Source organism: Ornithodoros turicata, chromosome 1 (assembly GCF_037126465.1).
Source record: "Ornithodoros turicata isolate Travis chromosome 1, ASM3712646v1, whole genome shotgun sequence".
In the NCBI taxonomy this organism is placed as follows: Eukaryota; Metazoa; Arthropoda; class Arachnida; order Ixodida; family Argasidae; genus Ornithodoros; species Ornithodoros turicata.
This window is the reverse complement of record NC_088201.1, coordinates 48,423,064-48,438,419: the sequence shown is the minus strand read 5'-3', so window position 1 is coordinate 48,438,419 and position 15,356 is coordinate 48,423,064. Positions and strand designations below refer to the sequence as shown.

Below are 15,356 nucleotides of genomic sequence, written 5' to 3'. Positions count from 1 at the left end.
GAGCGCCACCTAGGGAGCGTAATGCACGTCGGCAATTGTCGTCTGCTTCCGTCGTTGTATCGCTGCCGGCAGAACCACCTGCTGGGACACATTCTGTTGTCAGTATGATTTTTAAACAAATCTACATGAATAGTTGGAATATAAGAGGCAAGAATGCTTATATCCATGAAATCCAGCTGTTAAATATAAGATTGTACAGCACAGCGCCGTTTTTGTTACGATTTCGTTGTGATCGCCGTGTGCACTAGGCCTAACACCGGCGACAAAACGTATTATTTTCAGTTAGATATCGATGGATGAGCATAAGTTGAAACTGATTTCCGAGAAATTTATATTAGGAAGGACATTTGCAGCGTAAAATCAGGTTAGTCTGAAAATTTTTTTTCACGAAATCCCCGCTTCACTGTGTTCGTTTTCGTCGCCATTTTGGGTGGCAGTATGGTGTCATGGCGACCCCCTTGGTAAAAAGCAAGCCAATCAGAGGAGCGAAACTGTGATTGACAGGTCGAGCCTCTTTTTGTGACTCCTCCCAATGGCCAGACTCCCTTTTAATATACGGCTCTGTGTGAACCTAGGGACGCGCGTTCCTTGGGACCACGAAAATGGTCGGCGAAGTACTGCGTCTGAGCGATGCTCGCGTTTGTCTGTTTGTTTGTTTTTGCTTTTAATGAACGTTTTATGATGGCTTGTTTTTGCTTTTAATAAACGCTTCATGATCGGCGTCTCTGAGCGATGCCCGCGTTTGTTTGTTTGTTTGTTTTTGCTTTTAATGAACGTTTTATTATGGCTTGTTTTTGCTTTTAGTAAACGCTTCATGATCGGCGCGATGCCCGCGTTTGTTTGTTTGTTTTTGCTTTTAATAAACGCTTCATGATCGGCATCCTTGGGCGATGCACGCGTTTGTTTGCTTTATTAAACATATGGAACACGCGTTGTTAGAATGATCTTGATAAGACGTCCGCGGAATCGTTGCGCCCGTGTTTGGGTGATAGTAGGGCGTTCTTTGGCGTGTGCCTTCCCTTTTATTGAGCATGTCATGCGATTCGTGTGCGAGGCGCTGTGGACCGGACGCGGGCGGTGAGAGGTATGCCCCGCTTTTTTTTTTTTTTTTTTTTTTTTTGTCGTTTCGCGGGACAATGCGTCATTATGGACTGTTTCCCTCTGCGTTTTTTTTCCTCTCTCTTTCATACCCCCTTTATGTCTTCACTGCGCCATGCGACACGAACGTGTTGTTACTAAAGGAATTTGATAAGATTCCATGCCCGTGCCGTTTTTGTGCGTACGTTTAGGTAATGCCGACAGAAGACTCTGGTTCTTTTCCCCCTTTTACTGAACATGATGACACACGTTGTTACAGAAGGACTTTGACGAGACGCCCAGGCCGTTTCTGTGCGTATGTTGGGTAATGCTGGCTAATGACGACAGAAAACTACTGTTTTTGTGGTTTCTTTCATTAAACTTTGGTGGCACCGTACCGCTGTCAATCGACTGGGCGCGCATCATCTTTCTATGTGAAACCAGGAGACGCATGTAACTGACCACAGCGGGCTGCGAAATTAATGCACATGACATTTATTGCAAGGAACTGCATGGACAGGCTTTTGTTGGCGATGACAACAGTACATGGGGTTGAGGGCTGTCCTCTGAAACCCGGTTGTCACACTGTTGTCAGGGAAGGCACACGCCAAAGAACGCCCTACTATCAACCAAACACGGGCGCAACGATTCCGCGGAAGTCTTATCAAGATCATTCTAACAACGCGTGTTCCATATGTCTAATAAAGCAAACAAACGCGGGCATCGCCCAAGGACGCCGATCATGAAGCGTTTATTAAAAGCAAAAACAAGCCATCATAAAACGTTCATTAAAAGCAAAAACAAACAAACAAACGCGGGCATCGCTCAGAGACGCCTCTCATGAAGCGCTTATTAAAAGCAAAAACAAGCCATCATAAAACGTTCATTAAAAGCAAAAACAAACAAACAGACAAACGCGAGCATCGCTCAGACGCAGTACTTATCGCCGACCATTTTCGTGGTCCCAAGAAACGCGCGTCCCTAGATTCACAGATCGAGCAGCGCAATCTATGGAACACGGGCCAACTCAGGGCCATGGTGAATGGAACGACCCAGTGGACGTAGCATCGCGAAAAGCACGTCTCCGTCTACGTTCGAACCTCTGCCCCCAGATGGCAATGAAAGTCGACTCCGCCCACGCGTCCTCCCATTGGCGCGCTCCGGGTGGGCGGGGCGCGCGAGGGAGAGGGAAAATCCTAGGCCAGATCTCTTTCAATGCAGCTGTCATGCGGCTGTGGAAAATGAATAGGCCACATTCCACTGCCATATTCCAAACCAGCCATCAGGATAATTTAAGAGACACTACCCTGGCCCACTACCCACCCCCTGCCCTTTCGTGGCCCATGCTCAGGCTTCCTTCATCATGAATTCCAGAGTGCAGAGCGCACACACAGCGGGCTGTGGAAAAAATGCCAAGCCTCAACCAACTGCCCCATTATTCTGCCTCAGTTCAGCAATGAAGAGTACCAAGCATTTAAACCGGATAGAAATTGAAAACCATACCGCAACAGCAGTTGAAGGATCACGGCCGCTGCATGATTGAGCTGCATTCCCCTTCTGGTAGATACACTACGTGTTTCTGTTTAATTCTTTACGACTTTTTTTTATAGATATAAAGAAGCTAACAGCAGCAGATACTGTCTTTGCAGGTGGGTTATACGGACAGATGGACATTCTCTTGAAAAGTATGTAATTATTGTATGCCTAATTAGTTAAAATGCATTAATTAACACTTCAATTCACAGCGTTCAAACAAACATGAGATTGCTAAATAGGAGATATTCCCCTACGAAAACATATCTTCTTTTAAATACTGAGCCGAGCACGTGTGCTTAAAATATTGATCACCAAATTTTGCTATGCAAATGAACCAAAACCGCACGCAAGGCACCTAGTCAAGATTGCATGTCAGAGGGCAGTATTCTTCGGGGTGATGGAGATGACTGGACTACGTGCTGATCTGCAGGCCCGATCAACTCCTTGAAAAGCTGATGAAGGTTGTGCGCTCCCGAGGTGCACGGTTTTGGATCTGGGTCATTTGCATAGCCAAATTCCGCTATGAATATTTCGCAGCATGCAAAATTTAAAACAGCACGCTCATTTTTAGAAGTCTGATGGATTTCAATGAGGATTGTCTCTCATATTGCACTTCTGTTCTGAAAGAACACACAGGAACTAGATAGAGCACTGGCAAAGCAACTACAGGCACAGGCTACCCCAGAGGGAGAAGCAGAGTATCGTCCCGTTGGTGTAACACTAGGGAAACCAGGCCATCTGCAGCCAACTCAACAAATTGGCATCCAGTCAAGTCTTCTGTCCTATTCCCTCTGAGCTCTTTGGACGAGATGATGACGATTTCAGTTTTTTTGGCACATCAACTACGAGGGTTTAGATGAGGGAAGGTGCCGTTTGAAGCATCAGAGCCGAATTGGGTCAACCGGTGATTCATAAAATCCTGCTTTGAGACACATTCTCTCTCCACTGCGCCTCCAGAGGCCATCTTCAGGACCATTTTATTTTCGGTTTGTTTCCTCCGTATGTGTCATACCAAGGAAACAAACCGAAAATAAAATGTACCAGTTAGCCACCAGCAGTATCAGTTGGGTCATTCCACGCGAAAGGATCCAATCAGTGCGCTCGACCTACCTCCATTCGAGCAGAAAAAAATTGTGGCACCTCTTGGGTATCTGTAATGTCACATGACAAAATATTTATGTTCTAGTGGTAGCCGTTGTCGCTCCAGGCGCCGTTAAGATGGAAAACTTGTCATTGATGGCGTCCGGACATTTCGGACAGCTCTGGCCTTGTGGTTCTCAACGTACCATTGCCTTCATATCATCTACCCCAAACAGTTGATGGCAACACTTGACTTCATCCAAAGGTAAGAAGAGCGAGTCCCTTCTAAAAACCACCAATTGCCCGAAAGTTTGTAGCGACGTTCCGGGATCTCCTAGAGACTTAGGGTTTGTTTTAAATTATAGAAGGTGGTCTATTTTATAATCTCAGCGAAATTCCCGCCTTTTTACCTTCCACCCTCATTGCCTGTGGAACCAGTCACGAAAGCAATTTTCGCCTAGGCTTGCAATTTTTTTACACCTGATGGGTCAGGTGGATTTTCGTGAATATTTTTTCGATGGTAGCTCTCGTGCTGCTGCTCATGCAAAAAAATCGTCAGAGCTGAGGGTGTAGTTGGTAATGTATTGAAAATTGGTGAAGTAGCCATTTTCAGCTAAATCTTCAATATTCGGAGGCAAAATTCGGAATGAGGAGGTCTGTTTGGAAAGATATAGTTTGTGTCATTGTATGCGACGGACCTTACCATAGAACATATAAAAAATCTCGAGGGTATTTTTTGATAAGCGCGAGAACAAAATTTTTGCCGACGCATACGTCGCCACTCCACTGGGTGAATTGACACCACGCTCGTGCTTCCCCACTGAATCTCGGTGGCCCCTGTAAGTTTCCTTTTACTATTTGCTGTGCATGTCTCGTTCGTCTGGATAGGCCATCGAGTTTGTGACTTCCACATCAACTCGCCTAGTCTTAGATTGAATGGAACAGTTCAGTTCCTCTTGATTTGTATTTGCGTAACTCTTATTTACTGCGGTGAGACTTCGCTTTTTTTCTGTGACGTTTTCTTAGCGTTGTCGTCGCTAGAGCCCTGTACGGGCATGGCCCCCGACCCGGCCCGTGGGCTGGGCAGGGCTTGCTATTGGTTGTGTGCTCTGGGCTGGGCCGAGAAGAGACACCAGCAAAGCGGGCCCGGCCGCCAAACATGTTTCCAAGAGTCAGGCTCGACCAGGTCACGCAACTAATCCCATGCAATGGAGGACTATACTTGCGTAATTCATGTGCATATATTTGCAAAATCAAGCAAGGGACACTGCAGTATGCGTACGATTCGACCCTCTATAACATTCTCAAGGCGACTTTACAATGCTCTTGACTATTCACGTAAGTATTTCACAAGCACGTTCGACCAGCTCCCGTGGCATTGTGGTTAGGGTGATCGCCATCCACGCCGAGACTGGGAGGTGACACGTGTTCGAATCCTGATACAGACTGTGCTGTCTGAGGTTTTCCCTGGGTTTTTCCGAGGACTTTCCCGAGAATGCCGGCACAGTTCCCCTTGAAGTCGGCCCAGGACGCATACTAGCCCCTGTGTCTTCCTCTCCTTCCTGCCGTCCTCCATCTGTCCACGTCTGTACTCCGCTCATAGCCGCATAGCAGTTGCTTCGCGGCGCTAACACACACACACACACAAAAAAAAACAAGCACGTTTGCAAAGCGTGCTGAAAGGGGGTAACGACTGGGAGGAGTTTGTCGACAGCATCCTCACACACAGCAGCCCACGTGCATCCTGGATTTAGTTTGGTCTCGTGCTTTTGTGGTGTTAAACCGACTGTTCTTGTATGTTTGTGGCCGTACGTGTCTTCTCTTAAAAATTTACTGGTAAGTTTGTGTGATAAGCGCTAGAAACGCGTACATCACATGCCGGCTGGAAATACTAGCCAGGGATTTGCGCGCTGAGTCACCAGGCCGGGCTCCATTTGCTGAGTCACAGGGCCGGGCCGAGCCGCATAAAAGCATGAAGGCCCGGAAAAGTCGGCCCGTGCAGGGCTCTAGTCGCTGCCTCTCAACCCACCATATGTGTCTTGTTTGATAGAATAGCTCGCACAAACCACACCATACAACCACCAACGTCCTGAGGATATCCCGATCTGATCCTGACGTCCTGGTCACCACAGGGTGTCTTGAAGACGTTAATCAAATGTTTTTCTGGATCTCCTAGACATGTCCCAAAACCTTATCTGTTTCTGATATAGTGTGGACGTCTGTGGGATTATGCACATGCAACAACGGTAATATGCTGCCAGGTGGGTGCAATATTCGTGAACACCTTTTTAAAAGTGCATGAAATGGCAAATAAATCATTCGGTAATTGTGAATTCGATTAAACTTGTAACCATCGTTTTTGTCGTATTCAGTCGTTAATTTCGTTCTGAGCAACATTGTTGGTTGCAGGAATTTCCCTACACGCCCCCCCACCCCCCAGGGGGGGGGGGGTGTATACCCCCCTGAAATTTCTCAGGTGACCCCAACGCAGCGAATTACATTCTGTACTGTCAAACTTGGGCTGTAGGATCACAGACATGCAGATGATCGTATCATGCATTTGTCCAAAATCATTTGAAAGTGACTGTTCAATGCATATATTGCGCACATATACGAGCAAAAATGCGCGCGAGCACGCAAACTCAATGTGGATCATCAAGAACCATTTGCGCCCAACTCAATCAAGCGAGGTATTCTGCTTTTTTCGTCTAAGGTTTTCCCGTTTGTTGCTAGGTGTTCATTGAGCTTCGTGAGACAAGGCGCTAGTCTTTTTTCTTTGTCGGTCGTATGATTATGCATCTTAATGTTGAAATGCCGTTCATAATGAATCTGTATTCTAATGTACTGTGTTCTAACGTAATAACATGTGCAAATAAAACGGGAAGGCTGTCCAGATATGTCAGCGTTGTGCCAGGATTATTTCCGTGTCTATTATTCCCCCCTCCCCACCTTGAAAGCTCGGCACCCCCCCCCTCCCCAGCAGTGAATTTCTGGGGAAATCACTGGTTGGTTGGACTGTACATTTCCAGTGGCGCTGAATAATTCATTATGTAACTGCAGACACAGGTGATACAGAAGCAGTCATTCAGGAATAGATAGATCAAGCGAGTTCGAAACCGCAATCCACTCGATTCAGCGCCGGCGCGGATTTACGGGAAGCCCATCGCATCGCCATCAACCGCAGTTCTTTGTTGCGTTCTAGTTTGCTGCGCTGCGTGTTCCTCTCGCAGTTTCGGAAGTGGTTCTGCGTTGTGCTTTTACTTCATGCTTCCACCTTGTTCACCCGTGGCACGTTTTCGAGGTACTCCTATTTCTAATATAGGATGTGAATTGCTTGAGTGCGCAATGCAAAAATTCAAGAGTAGACGCCATGTGTATGACCGTGCACATCGTAAATGCGAACAGGCAATTGCTACGCTCTCGAGAGATACCGCCTCGGTTCCTTCGACGAGCGGGCTCAATGTACTGTCAGAAACGATTGTGGATAACGTTCCTGTGTATCCAGTTGAAATAGAATTTGAGGAATCATCTTCCACCGAGTCAGATGACGAACGCGTTGAAACCCCATTAGTGTTCGATTCGTCAGAAGTTTCCTTTTCGCATTTAGACTCATTCGCATCGCTCATAAACCCTTTTGTCATTTATGTTGTTTCAAAACTTTCGTAAATGTTTCGGAATGTAAAGATGCCGTAGAATGCCGTTTCGGAATGTAAAGAAGATGGCAGAACTGCCATTTCAAGACAAGCAAGTAGTGATTCCACTCCTACACTAACATGTCAGCTGCAAACTAGGAAGGAACTTGGATATCAATGTTGTGTGCTGATTCAGTGTCCTATACGCAAGACAGTTCTAAGAACACTGCAATTGGCCAGTCCGCTTCGTATGGCATCGTGCACCACATCAAGGAAAACACATTTTGGGCACATTACATTGCATGTCAGAAAACTGCCGAAAAAAAAAAAAAAAAAAAATCTTCGATGTGTTGTACTTAGCGAGATACAAGTCCTCTGACACACTGTTTTTGACTGATTTGAAATTTTGATATGCAAATGAGTCAAAATAGAAAAGACACGCCTGAGAAGTGCATCACCTTCACAGACTGAGGGTTATCTGGGCGGGAAAGCGGCTTATCTGGCCTGCATGTCGAAACCAACTTGAGTCATCTCTATTGCTCCAAATCATGTGGCCCCCTGATGTGAAATGAGAGCCCCTGCATATCAGGTCGCAGCGAGTTCAGTTCATTTGCGTATCAAAATTCCGGTGTAGGATATCTTCATGCACGTGTATGTTTCAGGATATTTTAAACGAGGAATGGCATTCGACTAGGATGGTCTCTCATTCTGATCTCCCGCCTTTTTGCGAAATCCTCTAATTAAGAGATGATAACCAAGTTTAGGTAATTAATCATCTTGTAGTTAGATACTTTCTTTGGGGGGACGCCAGCCTGGGTGTGTAACTCAACTGCAAAAATCTCATTTATTTTACTCTGCAATAAATAAAAACAAATGCTGTCCATAATAATATGCTTTTCTTGGACTCCTCAATTTGCAAAGGAAACGCCAAAGCTGATGCACCTTCTCAAGGATCCAGTTGCATGGCCACGCAAAGACAGTATTGCAGCACTGCTGAAGGTGTGTGAACTAGTGGTGATTGTGCGCGTTCTTTCTGCTAATTGGCTGCATTTTCATATTGCTCACACAAGGAGCTGGTGAAATGCACACTGGAATACAAGGAACACAGCAGCAGAAGACTGCCATGGATCAAGATGGTAGCACTTTTAACAAAGTTAAAACAGGTCTTTAATTAGATGTATGACAGTTGCTGTCAAGCAAAAATGTTGCTGTTAAATGCTTGAGCTCTGCGAATATTCGAAATTTCAAATATGAAAGGAATATCTGGGCCTGTTTGGATAAAAGTTGAGTACGAGTCTCAGGCTAATTCTTAATACCTTTGGCAACACTTTTTGCATGAGCAGCGAGCGCGTGCTGAATACACAGCCAAGGCTATTGAAACTGAGTCTGAGATTTGTGCTTAACTGTTATGAAAATGGTCCCTGATGCTATTTACAAAACTATTTTCAGTATTCGAAATTTTTAATAGTACTGAAGCAAGGTATCGTCCACTTTATATGGTTTGCAATGTTCTGTCATTGAAGCCTACAACTTTTGTGAGCTCATGGTCGACGCTTTACTCTGGGCCTCGCATGTTCCAATAAATTTCACATTCATGTCCAGTAACAGATGGAAATGTGCACAGTTTGCAAAAATAATACAGAGAAATTCACAATGTAAACATAGAAACGAGGAGATTCACACAGAATTATGCACGAAATGTGTTGACTAGGTCTCAATCCAGTACAACCCACAAAAGGAGTCTACCCTACACAACACGGGGACCTTTCACTCCTTTTATGCTGGGTAAAAAGGCTGGATTGGGTCAAGTTTTAAGGAGAACATAAGCGAACGGACATCATGCTACCAAATATTTCACCACGAGGTATTCAAAATTATTCAAATCTGGCCTCTTCTGTTTACTCAAATTTAATTCGTTGCCTGAAGAAATTATTTAGGTTTCATCGCTAGTACAAGTGAAATATATGTACAGTATTTGCAGTGGGAATTTTGCTATGTGCAGAGCTCTAAAAATAGAAGTAATGCATCATTCCACTGCAATTTACTTGACAGCCTTATCACGTTCTTTATAGCCTGCTGTTACTCTGTTTTCAGAATTTCAGAAGCAAGTTTTGAGGCTTCTACACGTTGTGCGGTTCACGCTGCAGCAGCACAGTGATGTACTTCAGGCGATCTGCAACCAAGGTGTTAACAATGCGGTGGCACAAACTGCACCAAACTTCCTTGTGAAAGCTGCATTTACAACGTCGGAGGCCCTTGAGGAGTTTAGTAAATCTCTGAATGAAGAGCGACAGGCCCAGCTGGTAAGTTAGGCTATATTTTACGTTTTGTGTATCACACGAGTTTCTTATGTACATATTTTTTTTCTAAGTGTGAAAGTGCTGTACATATAGGTATTTCTGTGAGACACAGCATGTGTTTCAAGTACACTGCACGAGCAAAAAATATTGAAGAGCTGATATATTTATTGCCTTGTGGCAGTGTGTTATATGATAATTTGGGTTAATAAAATCCAGGTTGACAAGTTGTCTCACCGTGGAGGGACTGATGTAAGACATGCAACAAGGAGCATTCTCTCATATTTGCTTACGGACACGGGAGTACAGCTGGCTTGGACAGAAAGGAAAACGGAAGTTCAGCATGCTGAACTTCCCTCCCCTTATTTTTTGTAAGTATCAAGGTTGCTTCCAAGCATACGAAACATGCAATAGCTCACATCTGCAAAGCAACACAACTGATGTGCAATATGTACCTCCAACGCTACTACTTCACACTCACTCCACGTGTAACATCTCATTGCTGACATAGTGTGGAAACGAGAAGGATGTCTATTTTTATGTTATGTTTATAATTCAATGAACTGTATGTACGTAGTCAACTCCTGGCGGTGCTGTGCGGTGATGGACTGTTTAAAACAGTCCATCATTTCAGCCATGCAGTACAAACATCACCATGAGTGACTGCAATATTTGAATGCTCTTCATGCTACCTGATTCAAGATAACTGTTCTCATGAAAACAAAGTAGTACTTAGCAAACTAACTGGGATAACTTAAATTATGGAGAGTCTGTGATAGTATCATTGTTTTAAATATGATGTTTTTGCTGAATGTATCGGCTTGTAAACGACCCGGTTCATGATCCGCTTGTACGTGGAAAATACCAATTAGGTACTGTTCAAGTAAAATTTTTAGCTCACCATAATGCTTTATACTGTGCAATGTGTGTTGGAAGATGTAAGGCCCAGAGTTTGAGGTACCTCATCACAAGTACCTCATTACAGTACCTAAGCTCCTATTTTTGGTAACTTAACTCGTTGCTTTTGAGCCGTGGTAAGTTTCAGAGGAACTCGTTCCTTTTTCAGGTAACTTTGCCAAAGTAAATTAAGTTCAGTTCGAGGTTACTTTTAACTCTCTTTTCACTCACGTCCACATATTTTCTTACTTGCTCTCCGGTCATTTCATGACAATTTATGCCATAAATCGTGATATTCCATCAATGACTGTACTCTATTCAGGAAGTAAGAACCGCTGCCATTGAAATGAAGCTGAACCATTGTGCACCCACAGGGACTAAAATGCAAAGCGTTCAAATTCTTGTACATCAAGGAAAACTATCTAAGCGTGTTGCACTTCTCTGCAGGCAAATAAAGTTCGAGCTCAGCTGCTCATGTGTGCTGCACTTGTGTTGTGCTATTTTGTGTCCGAAGTAGCTTGGAAGTAACTCATTCTTTTCTTAAGTAACTCTGTAACTGCAAGTTACATTTCAGGCTGTCGAACTTGGCTATTAAGTTAGTTACATTTTTCACATGGTAACTTAACTCGTAATGAGTTCTTCTTGATGTGTAACTTCTCGATCTATGGTAAGGTCTTTCACTATCTGTACTGGCCACTGTAAGGGAATTCAGCAAAGCAGATGGGTCATTCCATGTTACAAATTTCCCAGACATTGTGCTCGACCATCCCAGATTTCATTCAAATCAATTGTGGTGGATCATATCCATGCAGCCAATTATCCCCCAACCTATTTTTGAAGCAAGAAGTGTTTGGTTTTTCGCCATGGCCGCCTCTTGAGGATTGCTATCTGACATGGAACCTTCCTTGTGAGAAACGATTCTAACAAAATTGACAACAAAATTCCAGACAAATCTCTTCTGTGTGAAGGCAAATCTTAGTATTTTCGTGCCAAGACGCGTTGAAGGTTGGTGGGCACTTTTTCTCGAGAGTTTATGCTTGGAGAAAACTGTAAAATCTCTGGAACATACAGAATTTTTTTACGGAACTTTGCAATTTTTTCATAGCTATGTAAACTGTTTAGCGCTGTTGTGTAGGTGACTTAGAACGTTTTTAAAACATTTTTGACTTAGAAGAACATGCAGACAAAAAATCACGAATTTAACTTTTTACAACATATTCAGCCGTCACTTGCATACTGAGATGGTCCTCATAAAAATATGAGACAAATTGCATTTGATAGTATGCCCCTTGAACATTTATTTTACAAAAGTTTAAAGAACACTTTTTTATTTTAGCAGCAAAACGGTTCTTGAACTTGACTAAGCCCGCACTCATCTGGCATTACCATGCAAGGCTGCTGCGCCCCAAGAGGCATCGCCGCTGGTGCTGCCAAACGCACATGGGAGCTAGTCAAACTGATATGCATTGCCTCCAAAACATGCTGTATCTACAAAATAAATATCGAAGCGCCAGGTTCTCATGAGAAAGGCCTTCTGCGGTGAGGCAGTGCACAAGGAGCACTGTGGCCAGGGATGTACTTCAGGGATGATGACGGGCCTGCACCTATTACATATAGCTCACTTTGATCGAATGCGGCAGTCCTCCTTAGCTGGTTCTTTATATTTAATGACGTCGCTTGAACAGTATAAGTCTTCCTGTCTGTTGTTGGTGGTTGCCGAATGAGTGAAGTTATCGTTGTTCCGGACTAGTGAAGGAGCTGTTTTTTTGTGTGTGTGTGTTTTTTTTCTAATGCATTTCCAGAACTTTCTGTGTCTCCGGCTCCTCTTCGTGTTTGAGTCTCTTTGCTTTTGGGAATAACAAGCCTATATGACTAACCTTTCACCTTTTTTTCGTGACTGTTAAGCATATCATCCAGGGCGGACGACAGAAATATGGGCCCCGAGGTTGGGTCATGGCTGGGCCCCCCCCTCACTGTTCAATGGGCACTATGCAATACTGTGTGCAAATCGTGCTGCATTGTGAATAACTATGTCACCATCTGATGGGTATCTTGTCTTTCCTATATGCATCATAGTGACAGAACCTCCTTTTCCTTTTCAGAGGCAGTTAGACGAGACAAGAAGCTAGCTACGGCAACGAAATCAGAAGTGGAAAGCGCCATCAAATCCTGGCTCCGCCATGCTAACGAGAAATGCAAATCCAAAGAAGCCGAGAGTGAAGGCTGAGTCAAACATCAAGATTCTTGTATTGTTTGTAGTGTCTTTGGTGCAAGTGATGTCAAGGTCAACTCTAGTCACACAGATTGATGTGATATAGCCATTTTATATAATCATTTTATCTAGACGTACAGACTTTTTTACAGCACATCTGTGCAGAATAAGAGTGCGTGGCACGTGTGCTCATATTTGCGTACTAGTCTCAGACCTCGAGGTTTTTTTTTTTTTTTTTTTTTTTTTTTGTTAAGGTCTGGTCAGTCATATACACGTCACAGAGTTAATAACTGCAAAAATAAGACTCTCGAACCGGAAGCTGAGTCACAATATGGAGCCAGGCATAAGGCAGTTAAGTTCAGAACTGTGGCTAATTTTAGAGCTGGTATTTTTTCTACTACAGGTCTTCTCTGGAGGGCTGAAATATTTTGTTTAACAATTTTGTTGTCCCATACTATTTAGTGTGTGTTGCAAGAGTTAGCAAATGACATAACGTTTTCAAGCACTGCGATCAAGTGCCTTACCCTGTCCATCTCCCTATGAACCTATCTGTCTAGTCGTTTAGCCAATGAGTGTATGAACAAAACGGACATACACCACACTATTCACGTGTATTGCCTAAGTAACATCATTTCATTTGACGCAGCAATGAAAACTAAATTTACTGGAACCATGAAGGTCGGGGCACACACACTGACTTTATTGATGGAGCAGATACCTACAACAGGACATGTGTCTCTCAGTGTTGGCAACCACAGTTACAGTAAATTTATTTTTATTTGCAGCATCACACGAGACAACGTTACCTCAGCAGTATAGCTCAACATTGATGTGTATGTCTCCTATTGATATTGCTGACCAAGAGCGAGAGAGGCACTGCCTGCAGAATGCAAGCCAATACGAGAGCGCGGAGGGTGTGCACTTCTGAAGCCTCTAATCTCGCATAAGAGATCGCACTGTGTTATCGTTGTTTCGCGTGTCACAAGGTTTCTGCCATGGTGCACCAATCTAACCGACTGCTTCGCCATCCGTTAACCAGCATACACGCGATTCCCGAATGGCTCATTCACTGGTTGACAGATGATGAAGCCGTTGGTTGGGTTGGTGCGCCATGGCAGAAGCATTGCAGCAAGCAAAACAACGGTAGCTGCTGGTTAACAGATGGCGAAACCGCCGATTACATTAGTGCGTCATGGCAGTAACGCTGTGCCACCTCTTAGGCGAGGCTCTGTCCACGTTCTTATTGGCCTGCATCCTGTCATGGACAGCAAACACAAGGATAGTTAGGAAAGATAAGCCTGTGATACTGATACTACATGTGATACTGCGATTTTGCTCTCTCAGGTATTGTGACCTGATTTAAACACTGTTTACACTCAGCAGAGCATACCACTTCTATTTCCTTTTTTTCCAAGTTAGCATCCTGTGTGACGGCCATTTTGTCGCCACAATTGTAGGAAAACTATTTTGGGGAACTTTCGCAGCAGTTGAAAGTGAAGGTCTCTTTCCTGGGAGTCTCAAGGCCAGACGCAAAAGCGGACCACGGGACAAAGACACCACCTGCTATATAAGCGGACGCCCAACAAAAGACGGCATCTTCGGAATCCTCCTGTGAGACAGTTCGCAAGGCTCTGCGCCAGAATACTGCCACTGTCATTACCCACATCGTCCTCCATCAGCTCGCCTGCCAGCTCCCGGGCTTTGACGTTCTCCTGCCGTGTGTAGCCATCCTCCACGAACGCTTCTGTCCCAGTCCCTGTACGCTTCACATGAAGACAACGCACTTCAAGGCGGTGAGCTCCCACTAGCTGTGTGTTGGAATTCCGTGGCTTGACGCGTATAGATTGTATCTCATTTCCCCTCTGTAAATACCGGGTAGTGTGACGTAGCTCTGTTAACGGGGCTGACGGTACACGACCAAAACAAATCAATGGACTCAGCACAAGGTAAGGGAAAACTCCGAACAGCAACAGTGCAAATAAATATGGGTTTAATATCCCGAGCTATGTACACGAGGTATTTACAGAGGGGAAATGAGATACAATCTATACGCGTCAAGCCACGGAATTCCAACACACAGCTAGTGGGAGCTCACCACCTTGAAGTGCGTTGTCTTCATGTGAAGCATTCGTGGAGGATGGCTACACACGGCAGGAGAACGTCAAAGCCCGGGAGCTGACAGGCAAGCCGATGGAGGACGATGTGGGTCACGGCAGTGGCAGTCTTCCGGCGCAGAGCCTTGCGGACTGTCTCACAGGAGGATGCCGAAGATGGCGTCTTTTGTTGGGCGTTGGACCTTCACTTTCAACTGCTGGGAAAGTTCCCCAAAATAGTTTTCCTACGATTCCGGCGATCAGCACGACAAAATGGCCGTCACACCTGTCAACCTAGCCATATAGCCGCACTCATAATCAATTCTAGTTCATGGTTAAAACTATGTGACATTATTATTTCATTTAGTATATGTAGTTTAACGTGGAAATTGTAGCTTACTTGTATACTCCTTTTTGTTATATAAGCTCATACAAATGTGATTTTTTTTCTAAGAACAACTGTTTGTTCATTCTTGCAGAATTTGCAAACAGAGATCTGCCCAGTATTAGCTCAGTTTGTTTATTTTATCCA

At 44.4% G+C, this 15,356-nt stretch overlaps 2 protein-coding genes across 7 annotated transcripts in view; one reads left to right on the top strand and one right to left on the bottom strand.

Annotated features, from left to right (window-relative positions):
• Positions 1-15,356, bottom strand: part of LOC135378194 (targeting protein for Xklp2 homolog) — a 51,695-nt gene that overhangs the window by 29,977 nt on the left and 6,362 nt on the right. The window lies entirely within an intron of this gene.
• Positions 6,879-14,803, top strand: LOC135378193 (uncharacterized). 3 transcript variants are annotated; one of them, XM_064611133.1, is made up of 7 exons: positions 6,879-6,994; positions 7,988-8,089; positions 8,247-8,324; positions 8,396-8,461; positions 9,420-9,628; positions 9,842-9,993; positions 12,622-14,803. In XM_064611133.1, exons 3-7 carry the CDS (start codon positions 8,288-8,290, stop codon positions 12,629-12,631), a joined length of 474 nt encoding a protein of 157 aa, XP_064467203.1. In that variant the 5' UTR covers positions 6,879-6,994; positions 7,988-8,089; positions 8,247-8,287; the 3' UTR covers positions 12,632-14,803. The 3 variants fall into 3 exon arrangements, with proteins under 3 accessions (XP_064467203.1, XP_064467201.1, XP_064467202.1); XM_064611131.1 differs by lacking the exon at positions 7,988-8,089; XM_064611132.1 differs by lacking the exons at positions 7,988-8,089; positions 8,396-8,461.

Bases quoted from the DNA above. Each gene is read 5' to 3' on its own strand.
- LOC135378193 (XM_064611131.1), top strand. From the start codon at position 6,958: ATGCTTCCACCTTGTTCACCCGTGGCACGTTTTCGAG. The intron at 6,995-8,246 runs GTACTCCTATTT...CAATTTGCAAAG, and splicing joins ACCCGTGGCACGTTTTCGAG to GAAACGCCAAAGCTGATGCA. The intron at 9,629-9,841 runs GTAAGTTAGGCT...AATAAAATCCAG, and splicing joins AAGAGCGACAGGCCCAGCTG to GTTGACAAGTTGTCTCACCG.